Source organism: Montipora capricornis, chromosome 9, assembly GCF_036669925.1.
Source record: "Montipora capricornis isolate CH-2021 chromosome 9, ASM3666992v2, whole genome shotgun sequence".
In the NCBI taxonomy this organism is placed as follows: domain Eukaryota; kingdom Metazoa; phylum Cnidaria; class Anthozoa; order Scleractinia; family Acroporidae; genus Montipora; species Montipora capricornis.
The window spans coordinates 8,101,596-8,129,095 of NC_090891.1; the positions used below are offsets into that span (position 1 = coordinate 8,101,596).

The 27,500-nt window shown below is 40.6% G+C and overlaps 1 protein-coding gene across 1 annotated transcript in view; it reads right to left on the bottom strand.

The window, feature by feature from the left end:
- LOC138017224 (allene oxide synthase-lipoxygenase protein-like) overlaps window positions 1–27,500 on the bottom strand; it is a 48,678-nt gene that overhangs the window by 5,338 nt on the left and 15,840 nt on the right. Inside the window, exons 2-7 of the mRNA XM_068864385.1 lie at window positions 16,268–16,347; window positions 14,308–14,729; window positions 13,401–13,589; window positions 11,941–12,422; window positions 6,989–7,252; window positions 2,126–2,622 (exon numbers count right to left, since the gene is read on the bottom strand). Of these exons, the coding sequence (XP_068720486.1) occupies window positions 2,126–2,622; window positions 6,989–7,252; window positions 11,941–12,422; window positions 13,401–13,589; window positions 14,308–14,729; window positions 16,268–16,347 (1,934 nt within the window). The remainder of the gene's footprint in view (window positions 1–2,125; window positions 2,623–6,988; window positions 7,253–11,940; window positions 12,423–13,400; window positions 13,590–14,307; window positions 14,730–16,267; window positions 16,348–27,500) is intronic.

Sequence of the window (27,500 nt, forward strand, 5' to 3'; positions counted from 1 at the left end):
AATACTTTTATCTTTAAATTTTTTATTATTCTTATATGCATATATATATTTATTCACTGCTTCAATTTTACCATTCACTTGACACGGTCGAAACGTCGTTTTTTACCGTTTATTTTTATCGTTAAAAGTTTTAAGATAGCCTCATCTTGTTTCTCAAAGCCCCTTCTAAACGTAAGACGACTGAAGGTTTTGGTGGGTAATTATATGAAGCTTTATTCCAAAATCCACGGTGAATTGGTAACTAGGCAAGGCAAGATTGGAACATCAAAAGACAAGTGCAAATGGCATTTTATCAAAAAAATGGATAAAACAATGCAAACAATCAAATCAAAGAGTCTTCTAAGCCGAAAATAAAAGGAAATCGCTAAAGGGAACACATTCTCTAAATTCTTTGTTTTCCATTTTGCTGATGCTAAGTACTTGCTTAAAGGTCTATACAGACGACAGGCAATGCGGAAGGAGAGATGTTTAAAGACAGCTTTGCCAAAAGCTGTGGCCAGTTCCTTGGCTGCTGTTCTTGTTCGACATTTCTTTCTCCAAAGGATAAGCTTCAACTGAATCAAACGATTTACCTGCCTTCTGAGTGTTTTGGTTATTTTTTTCTCTTTTTGCAGTATATTGTCTTCATGCAAGGCTTCAAACATTCTCTTGACAGCTACTTTGTATAATTTTGGCGCAATATCATTCGTCCAATATTTTCTTTGTATTATTAGGCCATTAACGTCATTTGTGCCCCAATTGAAACTTTGTTGTCTCTGCTAACTAGATTATTACGAGGAAACATAGAAATTGGTTTATCAACTGAGTTGATATGTTGACCACCGTAAAGAAATTTGAAAGCTGACGTTCGAGAGTTAGCCCTTCCTCTTTGCTCTGACGAAGAGCTAACGTCAGCTTTCATATTTCTATACGGTGTCAATTTACCATATCAACTCCGTCGATAAACAATAGCCTACGTGTAGCCGTACCTTTCCCCCGAAGGATAAACGGGAGGAGGGGACGTCGTTCCCTTCTCCCATTCAACCTTCGGAACAGGGTACAGCTACATGTAGCTTCTACGTAAGCTCAAAACCCAATTTCTGTGTTTCACTTCCCCACCGACAGAGTACCAAAATTTCTTTTAAACCTAAACCCCTTTATCCGTTTTTTTTAGACGTGGCCGGCTTGGCGGTAATGCCTCTAAAAAGGCTTGTGGTGTATAATGCCACCTAAGCAGAAAAAGTCATAAGTCGAAAAGGGACTTTGCCGAGTGCTGGAAAAGTCCCTTTTTGAATTGTGGCTGTTTCTGCTTAGGTGGCTTCATACACCACAAGCCTTTTCAGAAACATAACCGCCAAGCCGGCCACTTCTGCTGGAGAGAACAGGACAGTCACAACACCGGGGACTTCATCCCCTACTCTTCTGGAATAGTGTGTGGGATCTTTAACGTCCCACAGGGAACTCATGAACATAGAAGATATTTGTAAGACGGGCCTACGGTTTATAGTCCTTATACGAGAAGACTTCAAAGTCTAACCATTTGCAGATGTCATTACAAAGGCAGCACTTTCTCGTCAATGATGAAATGGTATATGAAATGAATTATATATGAACTGCGGATATTAAATCAAGTGAAGCTATGATCTTCGCAGTTATGAACGCAATTTTTGCAATTGCGTAGAGAAGCCTGAAAAATTCAGGACTTCAACGGGGTTTGAACCCGTGACCTCGCGATTCCGGTGCGACGCTCTAACCACCTGAGCTATGAAGCCACTGACGTTGGGAGCTGGTCGTTTGTGGGTTCTAATGGTCCCTTGAGGAATGAATCAATGATGAAATGGTATATGAAATGAATCATATATGAACTGCGGATATTAAATCAAGTGAAGCTATGATCTTCGCAGTTATGAGCGCAATTTTTGCAATTGCGTAGAGAAGCCTGAAAAATTCAGGACTTCAACGGGGTTTGAACCCGTGTTCAGGTTTCTCTACGCAATTGCAAAAATTGCGCTCATAACTGCGAAGATCATAGCTTCACTTGACTTTCTCCTCAGTTATTTTAAGATCCTGAGTGTTGATCCAGCCAGCGACCTCCCGCGTGACAGCCCGATGCTCAACCAAAGCGATTTGATACTGCTCAAAATACCTTGATTTCTTCATCCAAATTCGACCACCCTCGATCAAAAAAGTTTTTGACCATATCGTTTGTTACTGGAAAGTTGCCAGGCAGTTTATTGCACCTTTCAATGACGCATGGATTGCAGCCATTGAGAAACTGGTAACCAAACACTCGGTCTTCCATCCACAAGTCACCGCAAGAAAGTTTAGGTGCTTCTTTAATGCAGGAAGTGAAAAGCTTCTTGAAACTGTCGAGGCTTTCCCAGCTGTTGAAAAGAGTGCAAAGGTAAGCCAGGCCAAGATTAAAGAGGCCCTTTTGAGCGCCTTCACGAAACGACCCCGATGCTTCATCTGAAAACTGCGAATTCCGAGGGAGATCACCATGTTTTGGAGCTTTAATAAAACCCGGCAAATTGACTATGCCGGCGGGAAGTTGGCCCCAGAGGTATATTTCTTGCCGTTCTTGAAGTTCGAGGACACGCTGGACACGAATGACTTCTGGTTGGCTTTCAAAAGGGAGAAAAGCTGAAAGGAAATAGAAATCATCTCTAAGTGTCGCCAAAGTTTATCAAGCACGTGATATACGCATGCACGGTATCACGGTTGCATAAAGATGAATACAATTCCTAACCTGCACTTCGTTTTAGAGAAGAGAGGAAGGATTGGCGGGTCCTGTCGTTTATTGTGTTAGTAGCATGTCCACAGATTTCTTAAGACTTGCATATGTTTTTGGTAGGATGTCCTTTCAATTCTCTCACATCGTATTTAACTATTACAAGCCAAGAGTTTGGATGTTTATTGGAAAGAGATAGATTAAATGTTGTTTAACTCTGCTGCAGGCCAAAGAGAACTTTGCTCCTGAAATGCAACAGTTCCTAACAGACTTGAGAGGACTTGATCCTCAGGGAGACAACTGGACGTTTCGACAACTCAAATGGAACTCACTTTCAGAGTCAAGTGAGAGCGCGTTGTCAATCGATTGTTTAAATAGTCTGGTCTGTAAGCTAGTTGGTCAACAAAAACGTGTTGTTATGATTTACTTGTCAGGCAAGCTACGATGTTATTGACCTTGAAGACCTGTGAACAGTGATTGTTGCGTTTTAATCAGTGCACGTGTGAGTAAGGATCTGGTTTTCACTAGCGACTCAAGCAACATACACAGACGCACTAACGTATCATTTCGTTCATTAGAGTATTTTATCCTAACAAAAGGTACTAGTGATGAACATTCTAATGTTTGCGCATGTTGGTCCATAAGAAAATCACAACAAATTTACAATTAAAATTTATGCGCAGACCTCCACGTAATGCTCAGTCGCGCGTTCAAGAACCAGCGTCGTATATAGGTTAAAAGTCTTAAAATAACATGTAAAATATGCTTCTTGAAACAAAAAAGTCTTGATAAGAGTCTTAAAATTAGCTATAATACGTGTATTCCTAGCATCAGCTGGTAGTTTGTTCCAAATTATTTTATATGTAAAAAGCAAAATCTGTTCAACGCTGTTGAACTGGTAGCCAGTAATAATAATGGAGAAATATCACAAAAGTTTGGAGTCTTGTAGACAAGGCGAGCACAGGAGATTTGGACTCGTTGGATTTTGGCAATGGGGCAGGCCTTAAAGAAGACTGTTGCAATAATCGAGCCTAGACGAAATAAGAGCGTGGATTAGAGGTGCTGCATTCTTCACAGATAGAAATTTCCTAATGCGTCACAGATCATACAAGAAAAAGAACGAGGAGGCACAGGGCTTTATAATATGCCGACCCATATTTAATATGTTGTCAAGTCACGTGCCAAACTTTTTGACAACGGGAGCTGGCGTAATTCGTTTACTTTGGCTAGTTGCTGCCTAGTGCCAAAAAGAATCAACTCTGTCGTATTATCGTTCAGCATCAGTTTTATATTTAGCATCCGTGATTTAATAGCACCAATACAACTTTCCGTGGCAGGAACGGCATGAGTCAGATTGCCAAGTCACGGGTGGAAAGGAGAGATAAAAGTTGCGTATCATCTGCATGGGTGTGTACATTTGGAAGATGTGCATCAACGATTTTAAACAGTTTACTAGGCTAAATGATAAAAAGAAGGGGTCCTAAATAATACCCTTGCGGAACACCCCAGTGAAGGGCAAATTCACTTGGAAGAGCATCAGACACATAGATGCGTTGAGTCCGATTGGTAAGGTACTATGAAAACCAGGAGAGAACAGACCCGTTGATTGCAAGCACAGACTGAAGTCTATGAAGCAGGATATCATGATCTATCGTGTCCAATGCTGCCAGTAGATCAAGGAGAAAGAGCATTGTAACACGACCATTATTCCTGTTAACGAGAATATCATTATGGACTGAGTAAAGCTGTCTCTGTACTATGATAGCGCCTGTATGCCGACTGGTAGGGAGGAAGAAGATTATAGGTTGCCTTATTCACTTGAAGTTGGTTGTAAACAGTGACGTTCCGTCAATTTAGAAATAAGCTGCAGATAACTTACAGACCATAAATTCTTGAGAAGGGGCGGCAGTGCGGCCTTTTTTAGAAGGGGATGTACCGAAGTACTTTCCCAGGCATGAACCATGAACCAGGAAACTGGCCGGATTGAAGCGAAGAGTTATTTATTTTATTAATGCCTGGGAGAAGAACATCACCAGGATCGACACTTCTGTGTTACGAACTTCTGCTTTTGCTTTCGTTTGCGTTCTTATAGTGAAAGCCAGGCTTAAAGGTCAGTGTTCGCTTATTTTGTCAGTGAAGTTGTTTAATTAATAAAATATCATATATGATGCATTTCATACATAATTTCATCTTAGATTCATTCCTCACGGGAACATTGGAGCCTACAAATGACCAGCTCCCAACGTCAGTAGCTTCATAGCTCAGTTGGTTAGAGCATCACACCGGTATCGAAAGGTCACGGGTTCAAACCCCGTTGAAGTCCTGAATTTTTCAGGCTTCTCTACGCAATTGTAAAAATTGTGTTCATAACTGCGAGGATCATAGCTTCACTTGATTTCATATCCGCAGTTTATATATGATGCATTTCATATATAATTTCATCGTTGAAGTTGTTATTGTTTATTCTGTTGGCATTTTTTCAAGCATGCCTTCGTAAGATGCAGGTAGCAAATTGGAAACAGCCTTGACTGCAACTGAATAAAATCATGGCTTTCCTGATCGACTTCAGGTTGAAGAGATGACATTTTTCTATGATGACAAGGGGATACTGGGAAAAATCCGAGTGCTCCTTTGCAGGAGTCGAACCTACGACGACCTACCGATAACTAATTCGGATGCTTTACCACTGAGCTATAGGAGACTCTTTGGAGCTAGGCCATTAAACTAAGTTCAGATGACACTGTCCTGCTCGTGATACGTCTAGAATACCCTGCGAGCAGAGCCTCTCTAAAGTCTTTTAAGTCGCCGCAGCCCAAGTTTCAGGGCTAGTTACTCCGGTCAAACCGGTTTAGGCAGCGCAAGCGTCATATTTTTGAAAAAGCAAAGGTCAAAATCGAGCCTTCAGTACGAAAATCAACATGGCGTCTTGGAGTGCGATAGGGACTTGGCCTGGGTTTGAAACTGTCTCCAAGCAACGGCTTGTGCATACTCAATAAAGACTTAACACGATTTCTGCAGAGTCCTTTCTCTCTCATCGAGTTAAGAAAGACTCTGCTAGCGGGGTGCCTCTAGAACTGAAATTGTTGAAACGACGAATTCTCGCTATAGAAATGAATGACTGTGATGGAAATTGTTGTTGACATGACAATTTCCATCTCAGTCATTCACACGTTCCGGTTGTTGAAACATCAGCTAGTGCCAACAAGACCTTTTAAGGACTAACTTTATCCGGAGGATCAAATCCCATTAACAGAGTAGAATTGCATTGAGAAGGACCTTAAGGGCCCACTGACGTATTTTTTGGGGTGCGTTGCTAAGGATGTAATGTTAAGTAATTTGAGAGAATTTGGTATTATTTTGATCAGTTTCCAACTTTTGTAAGCCAACAACCCTAAATGACGTCATCATGTCACGCCCATGGTCACGTGACCAATAAAAGAAAACTCTAATTTTGTCTCCGTGCTACGCAATTTGGGTATTTAATCGATGGTTTGATAATTTGTATTCGTTTTTGCATCCAGCCAAGCATGGTTTTCTTTTTATTTTGAAAAATGTTCCTTTTAAACACATAAACGATACTGAAATACTCATAACTTTTCCAAAAAAGATGATTTGAAAAAATCAATGCTTAGCTATATTCAGTATTTGGGGGTGAAACGTGCCATGTAAAAAAAAATAATTCAATTTAAAGACCGCTGGAAATTTAGCTTTTCCTCAAAGCCGGAAGTCAGTTCGTTTACGCATGCGCAGTTGATCTGAGAACGAGCGCGAGGAAGGGCGAGGAAAAACCTTCGATGCAAACAACAGTTTGTGTGGTGACTTTTGTTTGTGAGTGGGTTTTCTTGTCAGCTCATGATATGATTACGTCAGTTACCAGAAGTAACATTCACTTCCTTAGCAACGCGCGAAAAATCCGTCTGTGGGCCCTTAAGAACTCTGTTGGCAAGTCCTGGAACAAAACAATCGGGATTAAGGTAGAGGTGGATTTTCTTTCCTCATTTTTAACTCGTGAATTCGCAAAACGCAAGGAATGAATTATAGAGGTTAGTGGCGGCCGGTGTCTTTCCAAAATGGACTAAGAACGAGTTAGAGGAAAAAGGCAAGAAACGCGAATGTTCCAAGTTTCAACCAGTGCAAGTTTTGAGGTGCAAAAAAAAGGATCGGTTGCACATTATTCAATTCATTTACGAAAATATTTAATCATTGTTCTCCGGAAAAGCCATATCCTGAGATAAATCATACAAAAAATTATATTATTGTACGTAGACTTAGCGATACCTTTTCCGTGAAAGATTACCATATCGGACTCTACCCAGCGATGGCACGGAAATAGGAATGCCTTCTTCTGTGTAGAGCTGGTCACAATAATTCTTTCCACAAACCAATCAGAGTTCTTAATCCAGCAATTCTCACTGAGGTGAAGCCGTATCATAAGCACTTTCCCCACATCCAATGCCTCTACGGCGAACTTGTCTGTACGTCCTGCTTTAAAATCATTCCAAGTGGAGGCCAAAGGGATCATTCCTGTCTTCCCTTCTGTCCCTAAACGTAATGTAACAGCTATCAGTATCATTATTAGTATCATTATGATAATGGCAAAACAGCCAGTTTTGATCACACCATTTATAGGAGCATGTCTGCAAACAACTCTCAGATGAAGAAAACCAATATAGCCATCGAAAGGAAACCATGCAAAGAAGATTTAATCTAGTTAAAATTTAAAAAACGACCTCTGGCTAAAATGATTAAAAACTACGAGCTTTTGACTGCCCGAACTGTCAAACTGAAATACTTTGATGTCGTTCCTGAAAAGCAGAGCAACATCTTTTCAAAATAACATCAATGCCAGACATGCCAAAAAACTCGCTAATTTGAACACCAGGGGTTCTCAAAAAGCTGATATCGACAAGAACAACTGGGTTGTGAACCTCTCCACGAAACCACTTCTACCAGAGGAACGATCTCTCTTGGAGAAAGGCCTCAAATTTGCCCCAACGCCAACTATCATACCACATAAGGACATCGTTGCTGAAATTGAAGCTGCCATCCGCCACCTGCCTGATGATTCCAAAGATGCGGTTAGAACAAGTTCTGCTGCTGTTCTTCATAGGGCACGACTACCGGCACACAATAATGTTTCCAAAGAAGAAAGAAAGCCTTAAACAATCTTAAGAAAGACCAGTCCAGAGTCGTAATGAAGGCCGACAAGGGGAATTGTTTTGTTGTCATGGATAGATCTGAATATGACAACAAGATGGAAACCTTACTCAACGACAGATCCACCTATGAAGTAATTTCCACATCTCTTTTCCGCCGAATCGAACGTGAATTGAACGCTATGCTCCTCTCTTTAAAGAGACAGCAAAAAATAGATGAACGAACATACCGCAAACTTCACTCGATTGACGGCACACCACCAGCGATTCGCGGTTCTGTTAAGCACCATAAAGAAGGGAACCCCCTGAGACCCATCGTCACCTGTATTGGCTCAGCACTATACAACACATCCAAATTTCTAACGGATATCCTTTCTCCGCTTCAGAATCGCAACGGATACTCTGTTGCCAACTCTTTGCAGTTTTCCAAAGAATTATCCGATATCGAGATTGATGATAATGAAATTTTGGTCTCTTTTGATGTTGTGTCACTCTTCACCGCAATCCCTATAGATAAAGCTTGTGTGTACATAAAAAAGAAACTTGAACAAGATGCCACCCTTCCTTCAAGGACAAATTTGGACATCGATGACATCACTAAACTTTTTCAATTCACCTTGTCCAACAACTATTTTATGTTCAACGACAGAATTTATGAACAAGTCCTTGGCTGTGCGATGGGCAGTCCTGTCAGCCCCGTTGTGGCCAATCTTTGCATGGAGGAGATCGAAGAGTCCGCAATAAGTATTTCATCCGTTCGCCCCAAAATTTGGAAAAGGTACGTGGACGATCGTTTTTGCATCATTGGGAAGAACGACGTCTCAGCCTTCCATGACACATTAAATTCAATTGACCCTAACATCTCTGGTCTCCCGAAGAAAGGGAGTCATCGTTGTTAATGGTTACAGAAAGCCCACCCATACAGACAGATACATAGATTTTTATTCCCATCACAACAGGCAACACAAGGTCAGCACAGCATCAAGTCTCCTGCACAGGGCTCTAAATCTACCCAATTCTTCTGAAGGAAAAAAACGGGAACTTAATTACGTCCAGGCAGCTCTGGAGTCCAACGGTTATCCATCTAGCTTTATCAAAAGCATACACGCTAGAAAGACTCGAGTTTCTACAACAAATGTATCCACGGAGGAACTCGTTGGAATGTTTTTCAAGATGGTTGAACCAACCGAGTCACGCACGTCTTTCGCTTCTCTCCTTTACATCAAAGGAGTAACTGAGCCTTTGACACGCATCCTCAAAAAACACGATGTCACGGTTGTAAACAAACCATTCACCACTCTACAACAACAGTTCCCAGTACCGAAATTCCGACCTTCGATGGAATCGCAGATCAACGTCGTATATAAAATTCCCTGTACAAATTGTTCGTGGTGTTATATTGGGGAAACCGGCAGAGCTTTTAATACGCGAAAAAAAGAACATTTAAGAAACACCAAAACTGCGGCCAAAGGCTCTAGAATTGCTAATCACGCTTGGTCCAACAACCACGCCATTGATTTCGAAAATGCGTCAGTTATTGACAAAGGCACTTTTAGAACGATAAAAACATTAGAAGCGTGGCATACCACAGTGACACCTAACTCAGATAACAATTCGTGCCCTTTACCTGGACAATACAACATTCTTTTTAACAAATATTCATAAATTTTCTACATTCTCATCATTTTGCAATGTACGTTTTTATTTAAATTTTCTCATCGATTTCTTATCATTGGCCGTTTTTATACTAGAGACGCATAATTCGTCTGGGACGAACTTGGGCAAACATTTTTTCTGCGTCTGTTAAATTCGTCTAGTATAAAGACGGCCATAAGACGCATTATGCATCTGGACTAAGAATTTATTTTAGTGCGTCTTCGAAGACGCACTAAACTGGAAAGTTCGTCCAGACGCATTATGCGTCTAGTGCCCGTCTTTATACTTGACGAAATTAACAGACGCAGAACAAATGTTCGCCCAAGTTCGTCCAAGACGAATTATGCGTCTCATATAGTTCGTCCCGTCTTTACACTAGACGGATAACATGAGAGACGCATAATTCGTCTGGACGGATTATGCGTCTCTAGTATAAAAACGGCCATTCATTTTACCCGTCGAAGACTGCAGTTCGGGCAGTCGAAAGCTCGTAGTTTTTAATCATTTTAGCCAGAGATCGTTTTTTAAATTTTAACTATGTTTCATCCTGGCTGCGGCCCTTCAATATTTTCAAGATTTCATCTGTTGCGAGAACAAGAAAATTGATGATATTTCATTAATTTTGTTGTCGGCTAGGCATGTTTGTAAATAAAACGTCTGAGTTATCATCAACATTTCAATGGGGATTTAAAGAGTACGTAGTCAGCTGAAAGATAGTTTTTCAATTTATTTGACTATTTTTAAAGGTGGAGGGGTAGTTTCGAAAGAAACTGTGGTGCTGCGTCGGTGGGGAAGTAGTTTACAAAAATTTGGTTTTATCAACGGAGTTGATAATGTAAATTGGCCACCGTACAGAGATTCTAAAAGCTGACGTTTCGAGCGTTAGCCCTTCGTCAGAGCGAATCGCTCTGACGAAGGGCTAACGCTCGAAACGTCAGCTTTTAGAATCTCTGTACGGTGGCCAATTTACATTATCAACTCCGTTGATAAAACCAAATTTTTGTATTTTTAAAGGTGGTTGCCCAAAATTCGTTAGGGAGCTTTTGAGCAAGGGCGAAGCGCCGGCAAAGAGAATGTGATGAAACAATAGGTCTAACAAGCAAAAACAAAAGCTCTGCACGCCCTGCAGGTACGTTCCACACTTGTGTACATTTCTATGCCGTTCTCGCTCTGACAAAAGGGACCTTAAGATCTACGACGGCGACGTCGACGAAAACGTCACCTCAAAATAGAACTGTGCTCTAGTAAAAGTCTTTCGCGATTATTCCATCTCGTTCACGTCGTACAATGTGGGCGAAGTATCCTAAAAATAAATTGGTACGAGCGGTTTCAGATTGAAAATAGAGAATGAAACATTCCCTGTTGCATGCTCACGTTGTCGTCAAAACCTAAAATTTAGTGATTTCACGTCGTCGTCACGCAGAGAATCGCAAAAATATGAGCTAAAATCCGTGTTGCACGTGCAGCGCGATTATTTATGCTCTTTTAACCAATGATATCATTGTTTTGTGGCGTTTTCGTCGACTTCGTCGTCGTAGATGTTAAGCTCCCGACGTGAATTGGCCAGGTTTTTTTGTGTGAAGTACGCGAGCACTTGACGATAAATTTTCGGTTTTCTTTTTAAACACCCACTCGGTTCTCTTCCATTTTATTCAAAGAATATTGATACACACTTTCCATGCCGAGCGAATTGGAGTAATCGCAAAATTATCATAAAATAAGCAGAAATAATATTTTAAACAACGATCTGTTAGCCGCCGTCGTCGTCCTCGCTTGAGGTCCTATTATTCACATCAACCAATCAGCGACAAACGATTGTTAAACCAAACACAATTTACTCGATCCAAATAAGTGTTAGGGTTTCCCCATTCGCTAGATGGCTTGCCGCATTAATGAAGTTTTTCATACTTTCATTCGTCCATCTATGCACCTATTCCTCCCTCCCTCCCTCCCTCCATCCTGCATGACCGTCCATCCACCCGTCCTTTCTTTCGTTTACTGGTTCGTTCGCTCATTCTTTCATTTGTTCATTAAAACTCCTCCAGTGCGCATAACTATGGTTCCTCTTCTGTTGCCAATCAACAGTAAACAAAAGCTACAATAACATGGTTGGCAATTAACTTGGTTTCGTGACATCCACGATTTCATGCTGAGATTAAGAAATGAGGAAAAATGACCTGAAAGTTAGAAAGATCATTGCTGTTAAATAAGCACCTTAGGCAGCTGTAAGTAAACTAAAAAGATCGTTGCTTGACTCAATCTAACTGCCATGATCTTTCTGTCTTTCATCTCATGACTTTCATGATATTGGTTTCACAATATGCAACTGTACTCTGTCAAATCTTGTAACATAAGAATTTCTCCTGCCGTTTTTAACAAAAAGACTTTTAATGTACAGAAACAATAAGACAATCTTACCTGTGAGCGACAGAAAAATGCGTGCATCAGTACGTGCTTTCTTGTGTTTTGCAGTTTGCACGCTGATTGAGTAAATGGCAGTTTGATCGGGTGCATAATTTGATCCGTCCCTGAGCGCTCGTAGTTTTTGCGTCCTCTCGTACACTTCCTTTCTTATATGAACTACACAGTTAGAGTCGTGGATTGAGCAAGCTGGTAGCAATCCGAGGCAAGGCGCTAAATTTCCTGGATTAAAACGCATTTTCTCTGTAACATCCGGGCTAAGGAAAACATTTATTGTGACGTCGGCGACATCCAACCAGGGATGCGTTGCTTCGTCCCAGTATCTTGCGACATTCAGAATGGCAGCTGGATCATCTGATCGCGGCACATGAAAAGTTAGCTGCAGTTTGTATTTCACCGATCCTTCGTAAAGACGCTTTCTAAACTCTTCTCTTAAGTAATTTTTGCCTCTTGTCTCTGTGGGAAGCCTCTTTTGATCCCTGAAGCCAAAAGACAGTAAAGCTATGCGGGTGTTTGAAGAAAGTGAAAAAGTCATCCTTGTGGCTTCAATATTTGAAATTCCTGGCTAATTTATAGAAACTCTAATCATATAAGATGAAATCCTTAAGTAAGCGCAATACTCAATAAACCACCTAATTCAATTGGATGGTTTGCAATCCAGAAACATCTCGACAGGAATTTGGGGGAATGGAGGGAGTTCAACCCAGAAACGCACAATAACAAGCAACCTATCTGTCTTTGCGTCTCTCGTTATTCAGTATACAAACTCTTTGTAAACCCCGGAAAAAGCAATTTGATGTGGGATTCAATTACCACAAGTTTAAGGTCACTAGCTCAAATGATATTTTTTAAAGCAGCTTTCAGTTAGTATTTGTTGGAATAGAAGCCAATCAGAATAATTTTATGATTACAAGGATAACCATTGCAGTCATATGAGAGCCGCTTAAGGTGGCTCAAACCACGTTCAACACCTTAAAGTCACATTCTTATTATGAGGATTGGTACTACAATTCTGCATCACGTATTAGCAATGTTATGGTACCACAGGAAACACCAATTACTGCTAAACAAGACGCGGTCATTATTGTGACGTAAAAAGTCATCATGGCAACGGAAAAGCCCTGTAAAATCATCCTATAATTTGGTTTTAGTTGCTCATATCTTAAAAACGAACGTGGTGATCCCTATTTTTTATTGCTAGAGAGTAACCAGAAGGCCGAGATGAACCTTTCTGCAAAGTTTTAAAAAAATCTGTAGGGCGGATTCAGAGCCACTTTAAATCTGTGATTTTATTTGACGCAAGGCTGAAAGTTTTAAAACAGGAGGTTATTTCATGCAAATTGTCAAATTTATGAGTCTCAGATCTTTATTAATTTCAGTTAGGTTGATCATAATATTGTGTGTGAGCTATAAGGTCAATGAACAAAATTCCAGGGATTCTAAGAAGAAACTCTTACCAAACATTCCTCTGATCTTCCTCTGATAGCAGGCCCGTTTCTGGTGCGCCATTAGCTGGAATCAGACGGAATCTGACGTAACGCTTAACGCCATCAAAGGCTTTGAAGTCGAAGATAATTTCAGAGTAATACCGCTGGTCGAAAAATGATTTTGGTGCACGTCGAAGACCCTCGATATTGGCAGCAAGGCTGAAATGTTTAAAGCAGAGTATTTAACGCAATTAGTTCATCACAGAATGTTTAAAATTACCACAACATCTTAAAACCTACTTTCATCTAGGTAAAATCGAATCATTTTTTAATTATTGCCCTCAACATTAATTAAGATAAAACCAGCGATAGATTCCTTGACATCTCGATCACTGAGTTATAGTTTGGGAATTGTGTAAATCTCCTGTTTGGGGGTTATAACAGAACAAAGACCAGCAACTGCATCGCTCAGCTATTACCTATTAGGTACATTGACAATCAAGACAGATATATTAGAGCTGAATAATGGAGAAATTCACACTGGGTTTAAGGGGCCTCAAGAAAAGTTCTACTTAACGGTAACCCAAATATAATGTAAAAGAAACGTGTTTTCAGTGTAAACCACGTTCTGTTTTAATTCAATATCAATAAGAAGGCCAGTAAAAGTGACATGTTGCTCAAACGATCCCATGGCATAGAGACGGAGAAGAAGTTAACTATAACTTAGTAAATGCTGCGGAAATACTGAAGATGAAGACCTTTATCCGAGAGAACTTAAACTGCTTGTCGGAATATCAGGAATGAGAGCTTGGTTTGAAGTAAAAGCCTCAACGAGGCTTGGGCTTTTCTGAGAACCTCATAAGTTATCGCAGTTTACAAGTTGGGTGAATTTTGAAAAAAGAAATTAAGCTCAAGTTTAAGTAATGCATATACTAACTAATCTGGTCTTTTCAGATAATAGTCTTTGATGTTCTTGCTTCGATAAGCTTCTATCGCATCAAAGATACCCTGTGCATCGAAGAAGACAGTAGACCTTCCAGTTGACATCAAAATGTCCAACGGACTTGCTCCATCACTATCAGCAAATCTTAGGGAGGCGCCCAAGAAATTCAATCCCGCATCGTCCATTGACTTTAAAGTTGCGTGACGAAGGCAGACGGGATAAGATCGACCGGGAATAAAGAACTCGCATTCAGGAAACTGTGGATCGGCCACGATTGTAGCGATACCCTGGGCTCCAATTCCTATTGAATGAGTTGGTCGCTTTCTACTAAACAGAGCAGCTGCGCCAAAGATGAATTTAATTTTCTCCTTCTCAATATAAAGTCTGACATCATCGAATATACGCCGTGGTGGAGCCTGAAATCACAGAAATATTTAGAAGTAAAGTAAAGAATGATAATCGCTTGTCTTAAATGACCAAAATGTAGTCACTACTTCTTTATGATGGAAAATAATACACTTTCAATAATAACACTCTGTAGCATGGCATTCTCTAAGGCCAGAGCTCGAGAAGGCTTTCAAAATGTGAAACTATGTACAAAATTTCAACCACACATTATTGCTGTAAAGAGAATTACTTGCCTCTCGTTACCATAAAACGCTTTTGGGCAGTTTTAAACACACAATCCTTGAGTAGGCGCCCGCTCTGTAACTCGATTGCTCGATCCCAGTAAGCGATATACGATATCGCTGCAAGCCAGGTAACAAATAATGATTTTGTTGTTACTTTTGCTTGAAGCAATTAGGAAAATGGTGTGACTACTACGCGTTTGCTCCTGGCCGACTCTGTTTACTGCGGCTATCGAACAAGTCCCAGCGTCACATTGATTTGCTGCAAATGCCGAAACAAAAGTCTTTTCATTTCATTTCTTAAATTCCTCTGAACGTGCATCAGATGCACAGGGCGTATCGATCACGGTATGAAGTGGTTTCTCTCCTTAAATCCGAGTATCAATGGCTATCTCACCATTATTTAAGGATTCCAATCCGTTATTCTTTAGTTAAATAGATTCATACAAGTAGTTTGCATATGATCGCAAAGAGTCGAGGATCGCAGAAATTTCTGCCATCGTCTCAAAAGTCGTCTCCGATTCTACTGGAACACACGTTTGTGCGAGAGCCTGCCATCAACCCTGGTGCAATCTACAACCTACGATTCTGTGATCGTCTTTAATGGCCGTTTTTATATTGCATCTGTTAAATTCGTCTAGCATCAGTAAAGACGGGCACAAGACGCATTATGCGTCTGGACGAAGTATCTACTTTAGTACGTCTTCGAAGACACACTAAACTTGAAAGTTCGTTCAGACGCATTATGCGTCTTGTGCCCGTCTTTATACTAGACGACAGACGCAGAAAAATGTTTGCCCAAGTTCGTCCCAGACGAATTTTGCGTCTCATATAGTTCGTCCCGCCTTTCCACAAGACGGATAACACGAAAGACGCATAATTATGCGTCTCTAGTATAAACATGGCCAATTACATGAAAACCAGGCTTATGAATCAAGCATAGAGCGGTTTTCAATTAAGTGTCGACAGTAATCAGCGAATTGCTTTGGTTTTGCATTACTTCACTCAGTGATTGGTTTAAAGTTCTGGCTCCATTTCTTCAGCCAAATAAATCAGAACTGAAACCAAAAGCAATCGTGGCTCGTGCCTGCACATTTCCCGCACTTTGTGTCGGCTACGTGTAATTTCTTCGAGTTTTCATTGGTCTACAGGATTGTCTCCGTCTTTTTTGATTGGCCCAAGTAATTATTTTGGTTTTGGTTTTACGACACTCGATTGAAACTCGCTCTAAAAGAAAAATATTCGTTATCATTGCTGTCGGCCTTAGAACATTTCTTATTGTCGACATGACCTATTCATACAGTCAGTTGGCAAGCCTAACCTACCGTGTTTGCTTCCTCTATCTTCTTATTAAATTCCTCTTCTCCCTTGATTTCCTTATAAATTTCATAGCCATAATTTTTCCCTAAGAAAGGCGATCGAACATTTTAGAACATAGCTAATAAGGATAATCTGGGTTATCAAAGGGAATCCATGTCACATTCCATCACTTCACTCGAGCCCGCCTTGCATATGGTGATCCACCCTTGCGCCCTGCTTCTGTGATTCGTGTTTACTTACGCCTTCTGAAAATTTTCCATTACCTTAGACAAAACGAAACTTGGTTTAATTACCAATACGAATTGCGAAATAAATGAGTATACGAAAGAGTGAAGAGATCCTCGGACTTATCTGGACATTTTAAGCAATTGTCTCCTGGAGACTACTGAAAAATTCAAAAATTTGGTTTATCAACGGAGTTGATAATGTAAATTGGCCACCGTACAGAGATTCTAAAAGCTGACGTTTCGAACCTTAGCCCTTCGTCAGAGCGAATCGACGAAGGGCTAACGCTCGAAACGTCAGCTTTTAGAATCTCTGTACGGTGGCCAATTTACATTATCAACTCCGTTGATAAACCAAATTTTTGTATACTACTTCCCCACCGACGCAGCACCACAGTTTCTTTAGAAACTACCGTCTTCATTTATTTACTGAAAAATTCAGGTGGCTTTAACGGGATTCGAACCCATGACATCGGCGATGCCGGTGCAATGCTCTACTAACTAAGGTATGAAGCCATTCATTTGGCAGCAGGTTAGTTTGTTGGGCTCATGTGTTCCCGTGAAAGGACTGATGAATGAAGGATATGATCATTTGATTTTAAATTTCTTCCATTTATCGTGTCAGTTCTGGGAAACACATGAGCCCAACAAGCTGACCTGCTCCCAACAGAGTAGCTTCATAGTTCAGTTGGTAGAGCATTGCACTTTCATCACAGAGGTCATAGGTTGAAGGTACATGATTTTTTCAGGTTTCTGTACGAGACAGTTGTTAACTGTCCAGTTAAGTGCGATGATCACTCCTACCTAATTGTGTTGTACAATAACGACCAAGGAGAAAACCATGACCAGAGTCTTGTACGAGAGGATCGGCAAATGTAAGGGACGGACCATACAGATAGATACCTTGTCAACGCCAAAGGAAGTATGAATTTTAATCAAGAACTTTCAAAATTCCTTCACATTGCACATCACATAATTATTGTCATTGCTTACGAGCCAGAAGGCCCATCAAGCAAATCAGGCCGGCGCTTATCTTTGGTTTCCGTAGCATGAGGCGACTAGGAGTACCTATACTCCTCCCTTGATGGGATGCTAGTCCATCGCAGGGTTACCCCCAGCATTACGACGGTACCCATTTATACACCTGGGTGGAGAGAGGCACCGTGAGAGTAAAGTGTCTTGCCCTATCGGTGCTCTTATCGGCATGCTATCCCAGGAAAGCACAATTCCATAGCTTTTGCTTTTACACTCACGATATCTACTTGTAGTGCAGTCAAATTTATAGACCGGTAATATAAGCGGTGAACCGTGACATGAGTCGTTCTCATTGGTCAGGGCGGCGATGAAAGAAAACAGCTTGGCCAGTTATTGTTTGCGCTATTGCTCTGAATATCACACTAAAGAATGAATGGTGCCGTTCGGCATTTGACAGAAGTTCCATTTTCGTTTAGGCCATTTCTTGTTTACTCTTAGGTCGTGTTCTATTGGGATCAACCGTTTCAACTGCAAACGATTTAGGTTGAAGTGGTTGAGGTTTCCCAACGCGGTAACTCCTGGGAATAGTTATTACCAGACGTCTCAGCGTTGACAGGTCGAGGGAAAGCAACACTTCAGGAGCCCGCGACAGACTTTAAATGGCCCACGTAAACGACAGCGGTCGCTGCCAATGCTTTTCCAACCGTTTCAACTTAGTTTGATGCCGGTTGAAAAAGTTGATCAACCAAACCAACCGAAAATGTTTTTTTGCCGAATAGAACACTAAAAGACCCAACCAACCCAACCAACTAAAAACGGTTGATCCCAATATAGCACGACCTTAATTAAAAGTCGTTTTATATGATACAAGACGTGCACTTAATTTTTTTGGCAATTCAGTATGCGACAGCCGAACTAACATGATGAAGTAAAATGATTTTAGTTTTTCATCCGTTGTTTGCAAGCGATTATCTTTCGTACTGAAAGGGAGATACCTTTTACTTTCAAACGGAGCTTAAAACTATCTGGAGAAAGTAGATCTTAGTAGGTACTCTTGGTATCCAAAAACAAAATTGAGGGTAATATTACATTTTTGAGAGATAAGTAAGCTTCAATTTGAGAAAGAACGTCATACATTGCTTTGTATTTTAAAGCTCTTTACAAATATTATCCATCAATTATCTTTGAAAAATGCGTGGTTAGCCCAAATTTTCTTTTTGAATTTCAACAACACATGCTAAGATCTACATTTCCTGCATAATCATAAACGGGGCAGAAATACCTTTGAATTAGTAACGATCGGATACTAGGCAACATACTGTACTTCTGACTGAAACTTTGAATTGACTAGTAGCATTGAAGTTTCTCACGACCATTTTGATTCTGATCACATTTTAATTGACTTTGACACTGAAATTGTACTTGGTCTTCCTCAAAAGGTCTCAAAACATAAAAATAATTTAATACTTCTGTGGCGCAAAATGCATTACGATATATGATCTGGCTGACGTCATGCTTACAACTCCAATGTAATGAGTTAATTGATCTCAATCGGGCAGAATGACGCGACATTCATTATTTATTCGAGGGAACCGGAGCAGAAAATTTGAATGCGAACCCTAGTCATTTAACAGCGAGCAATATCAGAGTTGGTGGAGGGGACCCTCCACTAACTCTAACGTGTGGAGTATGTACGAGTTGAACGTGATTTTTAGGTAAGAGAACCACGCTTTAAAAAAGTGAACAACGGGAAATACGAGTTTGCTGTTTTCTCAACATATTCTGTACTTGTCACTATCCATTTGAGAGTGTTTTATCAATTGCGTAGAGAAGCCTGGAAATTCAGGACTTCAAAGGGGTTTGTACCCGTGACCTCGCGACGCCAGTGCGACGCTCTGCACCAACTAAGCTATGAAGCCACTGATCTTGAAAGCTGGTGATTTGTGGGTTCAAATTTTAGCAATAGAGGTTTTGCACGGCAGCCATGTTGCATGGCAGGTACAATGAAAATGCTTTGCATTAGAAAGAACATTTGTTCCCAAAGGAAAAAGAATCTATTGTTCCTGCTATGCAACATGGCTGCGGTGCAAAACCTCTATTGCAAAGAGAATCCCCGTTAATAACTGCGAAGATCATAGCTTCACTTGATTTCATATCCGCAGTTCAATATATGATTCATTTCATATATCATTTCGTTCAGTAACAATAACAATAAATCTTCGGAGTGATCACGAAGCTCTCTGGGCCGATCTCAGACTAAAACGTTTACCCCGGGGGTTTTCTAACTTTATAGTGGGTGTGGTATATCAACCTCCAGATGCTGATGATACTGCTATGAGGAACTGATTACCTTGTGTCACTCTCTGGAGTCTGTAGAGGTGAAATAACCTGGTTGTGCCCTCATCCTTACCGGTGACTTCAGGACACTTCTTCTAATGACTGCATCTGCTGTGAGAGCTTTCCAGTTAAAGCTGTTGTCGATTTTCGGACTAGGGGTGACAGAACACTGGACCAAATGTTCAAATCAATTGTGCAGAGCATTTCTCTCACCCCAGTGGTCTGCCCCCGTTTGGCCTTTCTGACCATCAGACTGTGATAACGGAGGTTGGCTTTCGAGACAAGTCCTTTAAGCTCAAACTCAAGATAGATTTTGCCTGCGAGGATGCTAGAAATGAGCGGCCAAGCAAGGCATGGAGTGTTGGTCACACTTGTTAGCAGCTGATCAGACGTGCTAAAAGAAGCTTAACATTCTCATTGAAACTTTTAACCTCGGTCTTGACACCATTATGCGCGGAACGTCCTTGGATGAGTATTTATCTAAAACAACTTATTGCGCGCCGTCAAAAGGATTTTGCGTCCAGAAATAAGTTTCTGTTTAAGGCTTTAAGGAACAAGGTTAACCGCATACACGAACGCTGACGTCAGGTTTATTACGAGAACAAAGTCAGATATTTCCGCTACTGTAAACCTCGTGTTTGGTGGTGGGAAGTGAATCAACTCTGTGGAGCCTCTAGACCAACTGGGCATGACCTAAAATCTCTCCTCAGATCTTACCTGTGAGGATGCTGCTCTTCCCGATAAGAGATCAACCAAGCGTTTGTTAGCGTAATGAAGGACTATTCTTCTCGATCTTGCTGCCCTGATGACCTCCCTGACTGGGTGCTTAAACAATTCGCGGACATTCTAGTAGCGCCCATGGCCAATATTTTCAACAACTCGTTCTCTGAATGCAGAGTTCGGCGTGCTTGGAAACTTGCAGACATTTCTCCCTTACCCAAGGCGCCTACTGTCAGTGACTTTAATAAAGATTTCGCAGGCCAATCTCTTTGACTTCTACGCTGTCAAAGATTGCAGAGGGCTTTATGATCAACAATGCGCTGAAACCAGTCAGGTTACCCACCATCGATCCAAGTAAATTTGGTTTCATCCCGGGCACGTCTACGACATTTTCCCTAATTTCCATGTTCCACCACTGGTTGCGTGCTACCGACGGCACTGGGTCGACTGTAAGGACCGCTCTTATGGATTTCCGGAAAGCATTTGACTTGATAGATCACCACATTCTGGTTGCCAAATTGTGCAATCTTGGAGTTGAGCCTTCTGCCGTTAATTGAACAATAGATTTCTTGAGAGACAGGCAACAAAGTGTGAAACTTAACGTATCGCGAGATGCAAGTTTTAGCGGGCTTTAAGCTTTTGGATCATTTTCAGAGGGCGCCCTTCTGTTGAGTGAGGTTTTCATGAATAATATTTAGGCTTTTCACTGCACAGTAAAACGACTGCTGTTGGAGAAAGGGTCTGTAAATCATTATGTATTTGAAGGAACCTTTCGATATTTGCAGTGAGTATTCTCAAAGAATTCAAGTAGTTAGAACAATTTTCATTTTTTCCTGAAACGTACTGTTTCTAGAGTAACTGAGGCCAGGATCATCAACAAATTTCTCACTAAACGTGCCCAGAATACGACCAGTTTTTGTTTACTGTACAAAAATCATAATTGTATAAGCTTTATTCGGGAATAATTTCATATCTTTAACTTTAATTACCTTGTTATTCTTGTGGTCGGATACTGGGAAGCAATGGACATCTGTAGAAATGTAAATTTCACCGGCGGAAACGAAGGTAAAAACGCCAAGCTTGTTTTCATCATATTACAGACTAAATTTAGTGCTCCAGGGCCAAATTTCACAGCCCTTGCGGCTAAGAAAGGAAAATTATAGCAGTTTTAAACTGAAGTGGTCGGATGCTGGGCAACACACTATAGGTCAAAAATACTGACGGAATTAATTATGAGTTTAACCAAGAGATTATGAAGGTAAGAGAAGTAATGCGCCGATCAACTCGAAACTTCAACATCCCCTTCCCCCCCCCGGGCAAAGCCCGGGCATTTGGACTTTTGAAGATTGGATCGTTTAAATTCCCGCCCCCTCGGGCCAAAATGGTGTTCAAATGCCCTACCCTATCGTCGAATTTGTCATAGACTTAACTGATTGGAGTGTAATGTGAAGTGCTAAGTTTCTACCCTATACGAACCATGTGAGCGTTAGACCTACTATTGGAATTGTGGGCCCAGAACAAGGACAAAGAAAACCTCTGACCAGGGTGGGAATTGAACCCACGACCTTTGGGTTTGATCACCGCTGCTCTACCGACTGAGCTACAAGGTCAGACTGGAGCAGGTCGTGGGAACTGAAGGTGTTAAAGTCACGGCAATGAACATGTACAAGTACAAGGAAGGATTACGCTCCTACAAAAGTTGGCCGTGTAAAACTTCTATTTCTTGGGGTAGAAACTTAGCACTCCACGTTACACTCTAATCAGTTAAGTCTGTTCAAATATAAGTGCTACACGGCCAACGTTTGTCTGTCATACCCTACTAGAGAACAATCGTCGTCGGCTCCTGTGGTGTAAATAAAGCTTGTGTATAAACATGCTAATACATGTTTCCTGACCCTTTATATGATGGTGCCGTTTTTACCAGACTTGAGCTACTACAAAAACACAATTTTAATATTGAAACTGTTAAAAGTGACTTGAAAATTGAATTAATTAAGTCGGACGATGTCAATATGCAAGTATAAGCTGCTCTAACCCCGAAACACGGCAAAGGTTGTTTAACGAGGGAACTGTATACTTATCAACAACAGAGCCTAGAGTGTTTACGACTGCATGTATTTTAAATTGTTCAGTGTCGGTTGATTACCTCTAACAGAAACTTACAGCATTCAGAGCTTTAACAATGAAATGGAGGGTGTGAAAACGTACCATATTGTATTCACTCTATAGTATGACAAAGACGAATTACGCAGCCAAAATTTTTTTCAGACAACTTTTGAAGATATTTTTTGTGAGCCAATCGCTCACAAATGCTATATCTCTTCCTTTAAACTCTTCCATCTCGTCCAAACAAATGTTTTATACCTGTTAGCGACTTCGGCGCCCGAAAAAAAAAATTCTGACACTTCTGGTTCAATTTTCCTCACCCCACGCAGGCAAAGGTCAAATTCCCCACTCCCCGGGCACAGGAGATAGTCAAATGCCCGGGCTTTGCCCGGGGGGGATGTTGAAGTTTCGATTTGATCGGCGCATAATCCCTCATATTGGCCCTATTCCCATCGTAATCCCTCTTAAGTTATTTTTAGATCTCCTGCGAGATCCGGTATTCCCACGAGGGTTAACTGATAGGCAATCACATGTCCCCATTTTTACCAATCTTGATGTCGTCATGGAACGAACATGATTAGCCAATAAAACGTGAGCTTCCTCTTCATTGCAAGATACTTCTGTGCTTTTAAAAATTAATATAATTCTTCTCTACTACATTAACATTTTTATTGCAAAATTTTACCTTATCATGATATGTTTTCATAACTTTCATATCTTGTTCATGTTACACAACATGCGTGTTTTGGCGGTTGGAGACCACTTTTTTATCATCATGATTTCGAAAATGAGTAATAAAAAGAACATTACGTGGCCGGTTGGGGATACGAATTTTATCTTCTCGTGCTGAAAGTATGATCATTGGTAGATACTGAGAACTGTTTCTTGTTTGACACTGAACATAATTTCACGCGCTCTTATTGACCCAGGCTGAAAACTGTTCTCAGAGCGAGAAAAGCATTCCAGCAACGATTTGTAGTTCTCTACGCCTCTTTAATTGAACTGGAGTCAACGTCTGTTGCGCATTAGGTCGCATCAAGTAAACCTGTCACCTGTCAGACTTGGTCCAAAGTTTGTCAAAATTGACAAACTTTGGACCAATTTTGTGCTTGTTGTTTATGGTGACCTTTTTGCGAAATCTCAAGACGGCACATCCTCTCGCCATGACTACTGGATATGTAATTGATCCTTCTACTTTTTCGCTTACCGGATTCGTTCAACGGAAAAGGATATCGACCTCCTCCCCGCCCTCATAAAATGAGAAATATAAAGGAAGAGTAATTACTTACAATCCATTTTGCTGAAGCTCCTTCGTCCGCGGCGGAATACTCTGTAAAGTAAATGAGAGTTCGAAGGGTATAACAGTTGGTTGCTTTCACCTATCTTAATATCAGCCTTCCCGATATTGCAAAACTACATATCACAACACTTGAACCAAAGGACCCTATGGGTCAACTTGTGAATGCAAATGATCTAATACGATGTCAAAACAATGACCTCGATATGATCATGGATATGACTGAAACTGAACCTAATAGTTTTTAGAAGAGAAGGCATGGGTTTTCGTCAAAAGTGTGCATTTTCTTGGCATGACGTGCACTCTAAAGAATGATTGTTTGGCACTGTATAGAAGTATATCTAGCTAGATGCTGAGTGTGATGGGGGTTGTTGTGACGCTGTAAGCAAAAAACGTAAAATAAAATATTCTTTTACAGTAAAACGCGTGATGTAAGATACCAATAAGCTTGAAAACGCCTCAAATCATTGGCAGGAAGCAACTTGAAAGTGTTCCGTTCATTCCTTTCTTTATTTAAAAATAAAAAGCAGCGATATAAAAGAATGGCGTTTCGACGGCTCCATGCCATCATTCTCAAATTCAAATAAAAAACTTTAGGTGAGTTCATAATATAGTGAAATGTAGGTGTGAAGGTCTCAGTGCATATGATTAATATTGAGTGTTAAATGTTGGTTTTTTGTTTTTGATGAAGAGCATTTCATAAATTAAACAATCCAGCTTCCGACGGCATTTCTTGAGGATTGTAAACTGGTCACGGATATCTTTGTTCCTCAGATTATGTACGTCTCGCAGGTGTTTACCAATGACAGAATGCTTATGTTCATTAATGCGCTGAAATAGGTGTCGGCATGTATAGCGCACATAATCTGCATCACACAGATCACATTTGAATTCATAAACACCGCATTGCTCGCTGCTGAATGTGATAACCTGAAAGAGATCTTTCTCAAGCTTAAGTACCCTGAGGAACTCATTAATTCTACAATCACCAGATTCATTGAGTCACTTGGTATTCAAGTTAATAAGCCCGTTCGGATTATTCTACCCTTTAAAGATCGGCGATCAGCCGACTTAGTACGAAGGCAGCTCTCCGATCTCGCGAAGAAAATTAACAGCGACTTGCGCCCACTTCAGTTTTAATTTGTTTTTGAGAAGGTCTAAAAATTACACAGTTGCATCGAAGCGTGGTCCAACAATGTTGCGTTCGTTCGCACAGCACATCAACACTGAATGTTGCGGCGGCGCACGCGCACTACATGCCACGAATCCACACAAATACATGCGAACGAGAAATCAACATGGCGTCGGAGATGGAAAACGTCCCAGAGTCCTTTGTATTCTCATCTAAAGACCCAACATGTTGTGACTTGTTGCGAGCGTTTGCACACATCGGCTAACATCGCGCAACAAGAGACAACATTGTTGAGGCCCAACAATGTTGCGCGTTGTTGCGAGCGTTTGCACGGGCCTTAAGTATTAAACCGGAGTTAAGTTATTGGAGGTTAGCCAATCATTTTCATCGGTAAGTTCATAGCCTACAGTCATTTCTAATGTTTTCAAGTTTTTATCAGAAAATATGATGTTAGTGTCATCGGCAAAGAAAGAAATTCAACTTACTGGAGCAATTATTATCATTTAACATAAAGTATAAATAGCAAGGGGCCTAATACAGAACCTTGTGGCATACCGCACGCGCAAGTGCACGTAAATATAGCAGAAATCGAAGAATGAATCGAGGTTGAACCATTCATGAATTACTCCCCTAAAACCATAGTAATTAAGCATATCGAGTAGAATTCTATGATTTACAGTATCCAAGGATTTCTTAAGATCGATAAAAATACCTCGGGTAAACAAGCGTTGTTTTATGTTTCTCTAAATGGCTTCGACAATATCAATGATATTGCGAAGGACATGCGCAAATACCATGCGATTTATTGCTGGAGAGAGACAAAATTCACTTTAAACTCATCTATTGAGACGACGGGCTGACAAAAGAACTAAAGAAAAATTAGGTGATTTGGATTTGGTTAGATAGTCCATTTAATTACTTCGAGGAGATAATTTTATCGCTATTTTATTGCCAATAGTAGCAAAATGTTCATTTAAAAAAGTTAACGTTGCAAACAGATGTTTTCTTTATCATTGTAAGTTTTCACCTCGTCGGGGTAATAGTACTCGCTTTCGCTGTGATGCGTTTCGTCTGAGTCCGTGCCGAAATTAGCACTTGCGATAAAGACGTTAGAGGTTTAAGTGATTAAGTATCTTTAGTTTATGTAGCCAGGCACTCTCAGGGCGGCGTCATGCGTTTCTCTCCCACGATAAAGGAATTGTAATTCGAAAAACGGCACTGCATTGTTATGTATCACGTGGAGTTGTTTGGAGAATAATCCAGGGAAAGCGGGAGAGAGAATCTAACCGCTGTAAAATCAATGGCCCCGAAACTCAGAGCAGAACAGAAGCTTGGGTTAATAGCATTCAGGGACGGCAGAGCCAAATTATATTTTGAGGTGACGTTTTTCGTCGATCGTCGCCGTGGTAGATCTTAAACTCCCTAATGGCGAACTCAAAGGCGTTCTCGTCCCAGAATCTAAAGTTCTCTATTTTATCGCAGAATTACTTGAATACTCGCAAGTACAATGGTTTTGACCGCGAGTGGGTGGCGGCCGGAATGGAACATTTACTCTCGCATGTTTAAACTGCATCTAAAGCGTCTACAATGTCTAAAATTCTACACCAGATCTGGAAGCGTTCTGAAAGTTCTAAAGTTCGAACTTCGAAGTGGTTGAGAGAGGGTTCTAAAACGCCCAAAATGTTCAGCCATATTCTCAGTTTCAACTTTAGAAGTTTTAGAAGGCTTCTAGATAAGTTCTGAAATTCGAACTTACAATGCTCTGAAATGTCTAAAATGTCTAAAGTTGTAGAATTGCTTGCTATCTAGAACAATTTTAGAATTGTACATAATCTTCTTAAGTCAATACTTTCACCTTTGCTTGAGTTGAAATTCAAACCCGCTGGGTTAGTCTCCTTCCAATCGGAGGGGCCCTCACCGTTTAGAAGGAGACTAAAAAGACTAAAAAAATCGTATCCAAGGTCAACTTCTTTGACAGGAACAGAGCACTTCAGAAACGCATAGAAAAACGGCTAAACCAGTCTCACCATTTGTCACCGCAAATCCGAAAACTCGAACATCAGTCAAACCCTGGCTTATTATCAGAATACCAATAATACTGGTCTATTGTCACCAATACCAATAATACTAATGGGCAATTTGTATGACTGAAGTGGAATATCTTAATGAAAGCCGGTCGGCACATTGCTTGTAAACACCGGCATTCAAGCAATAGGCAGCTTAAAAAAATACCATAATACGCTTTGTTGGCCTCACAAATTTTTGCATAACCATTGTTTTTATCTGCTCTTCGGACCATTGTTAAGTCCCAAGACAAACTGGAAACGTTGCTAACACAAACTTTGGGCAACGAAAAAGTATCAAGGTATTTTTGAAGTTGGCCTAAAAAATGTTAATTCGTTTCGAACTTGGGGTTTATATGCTAGATAGAATACTTTGCTCCAAAT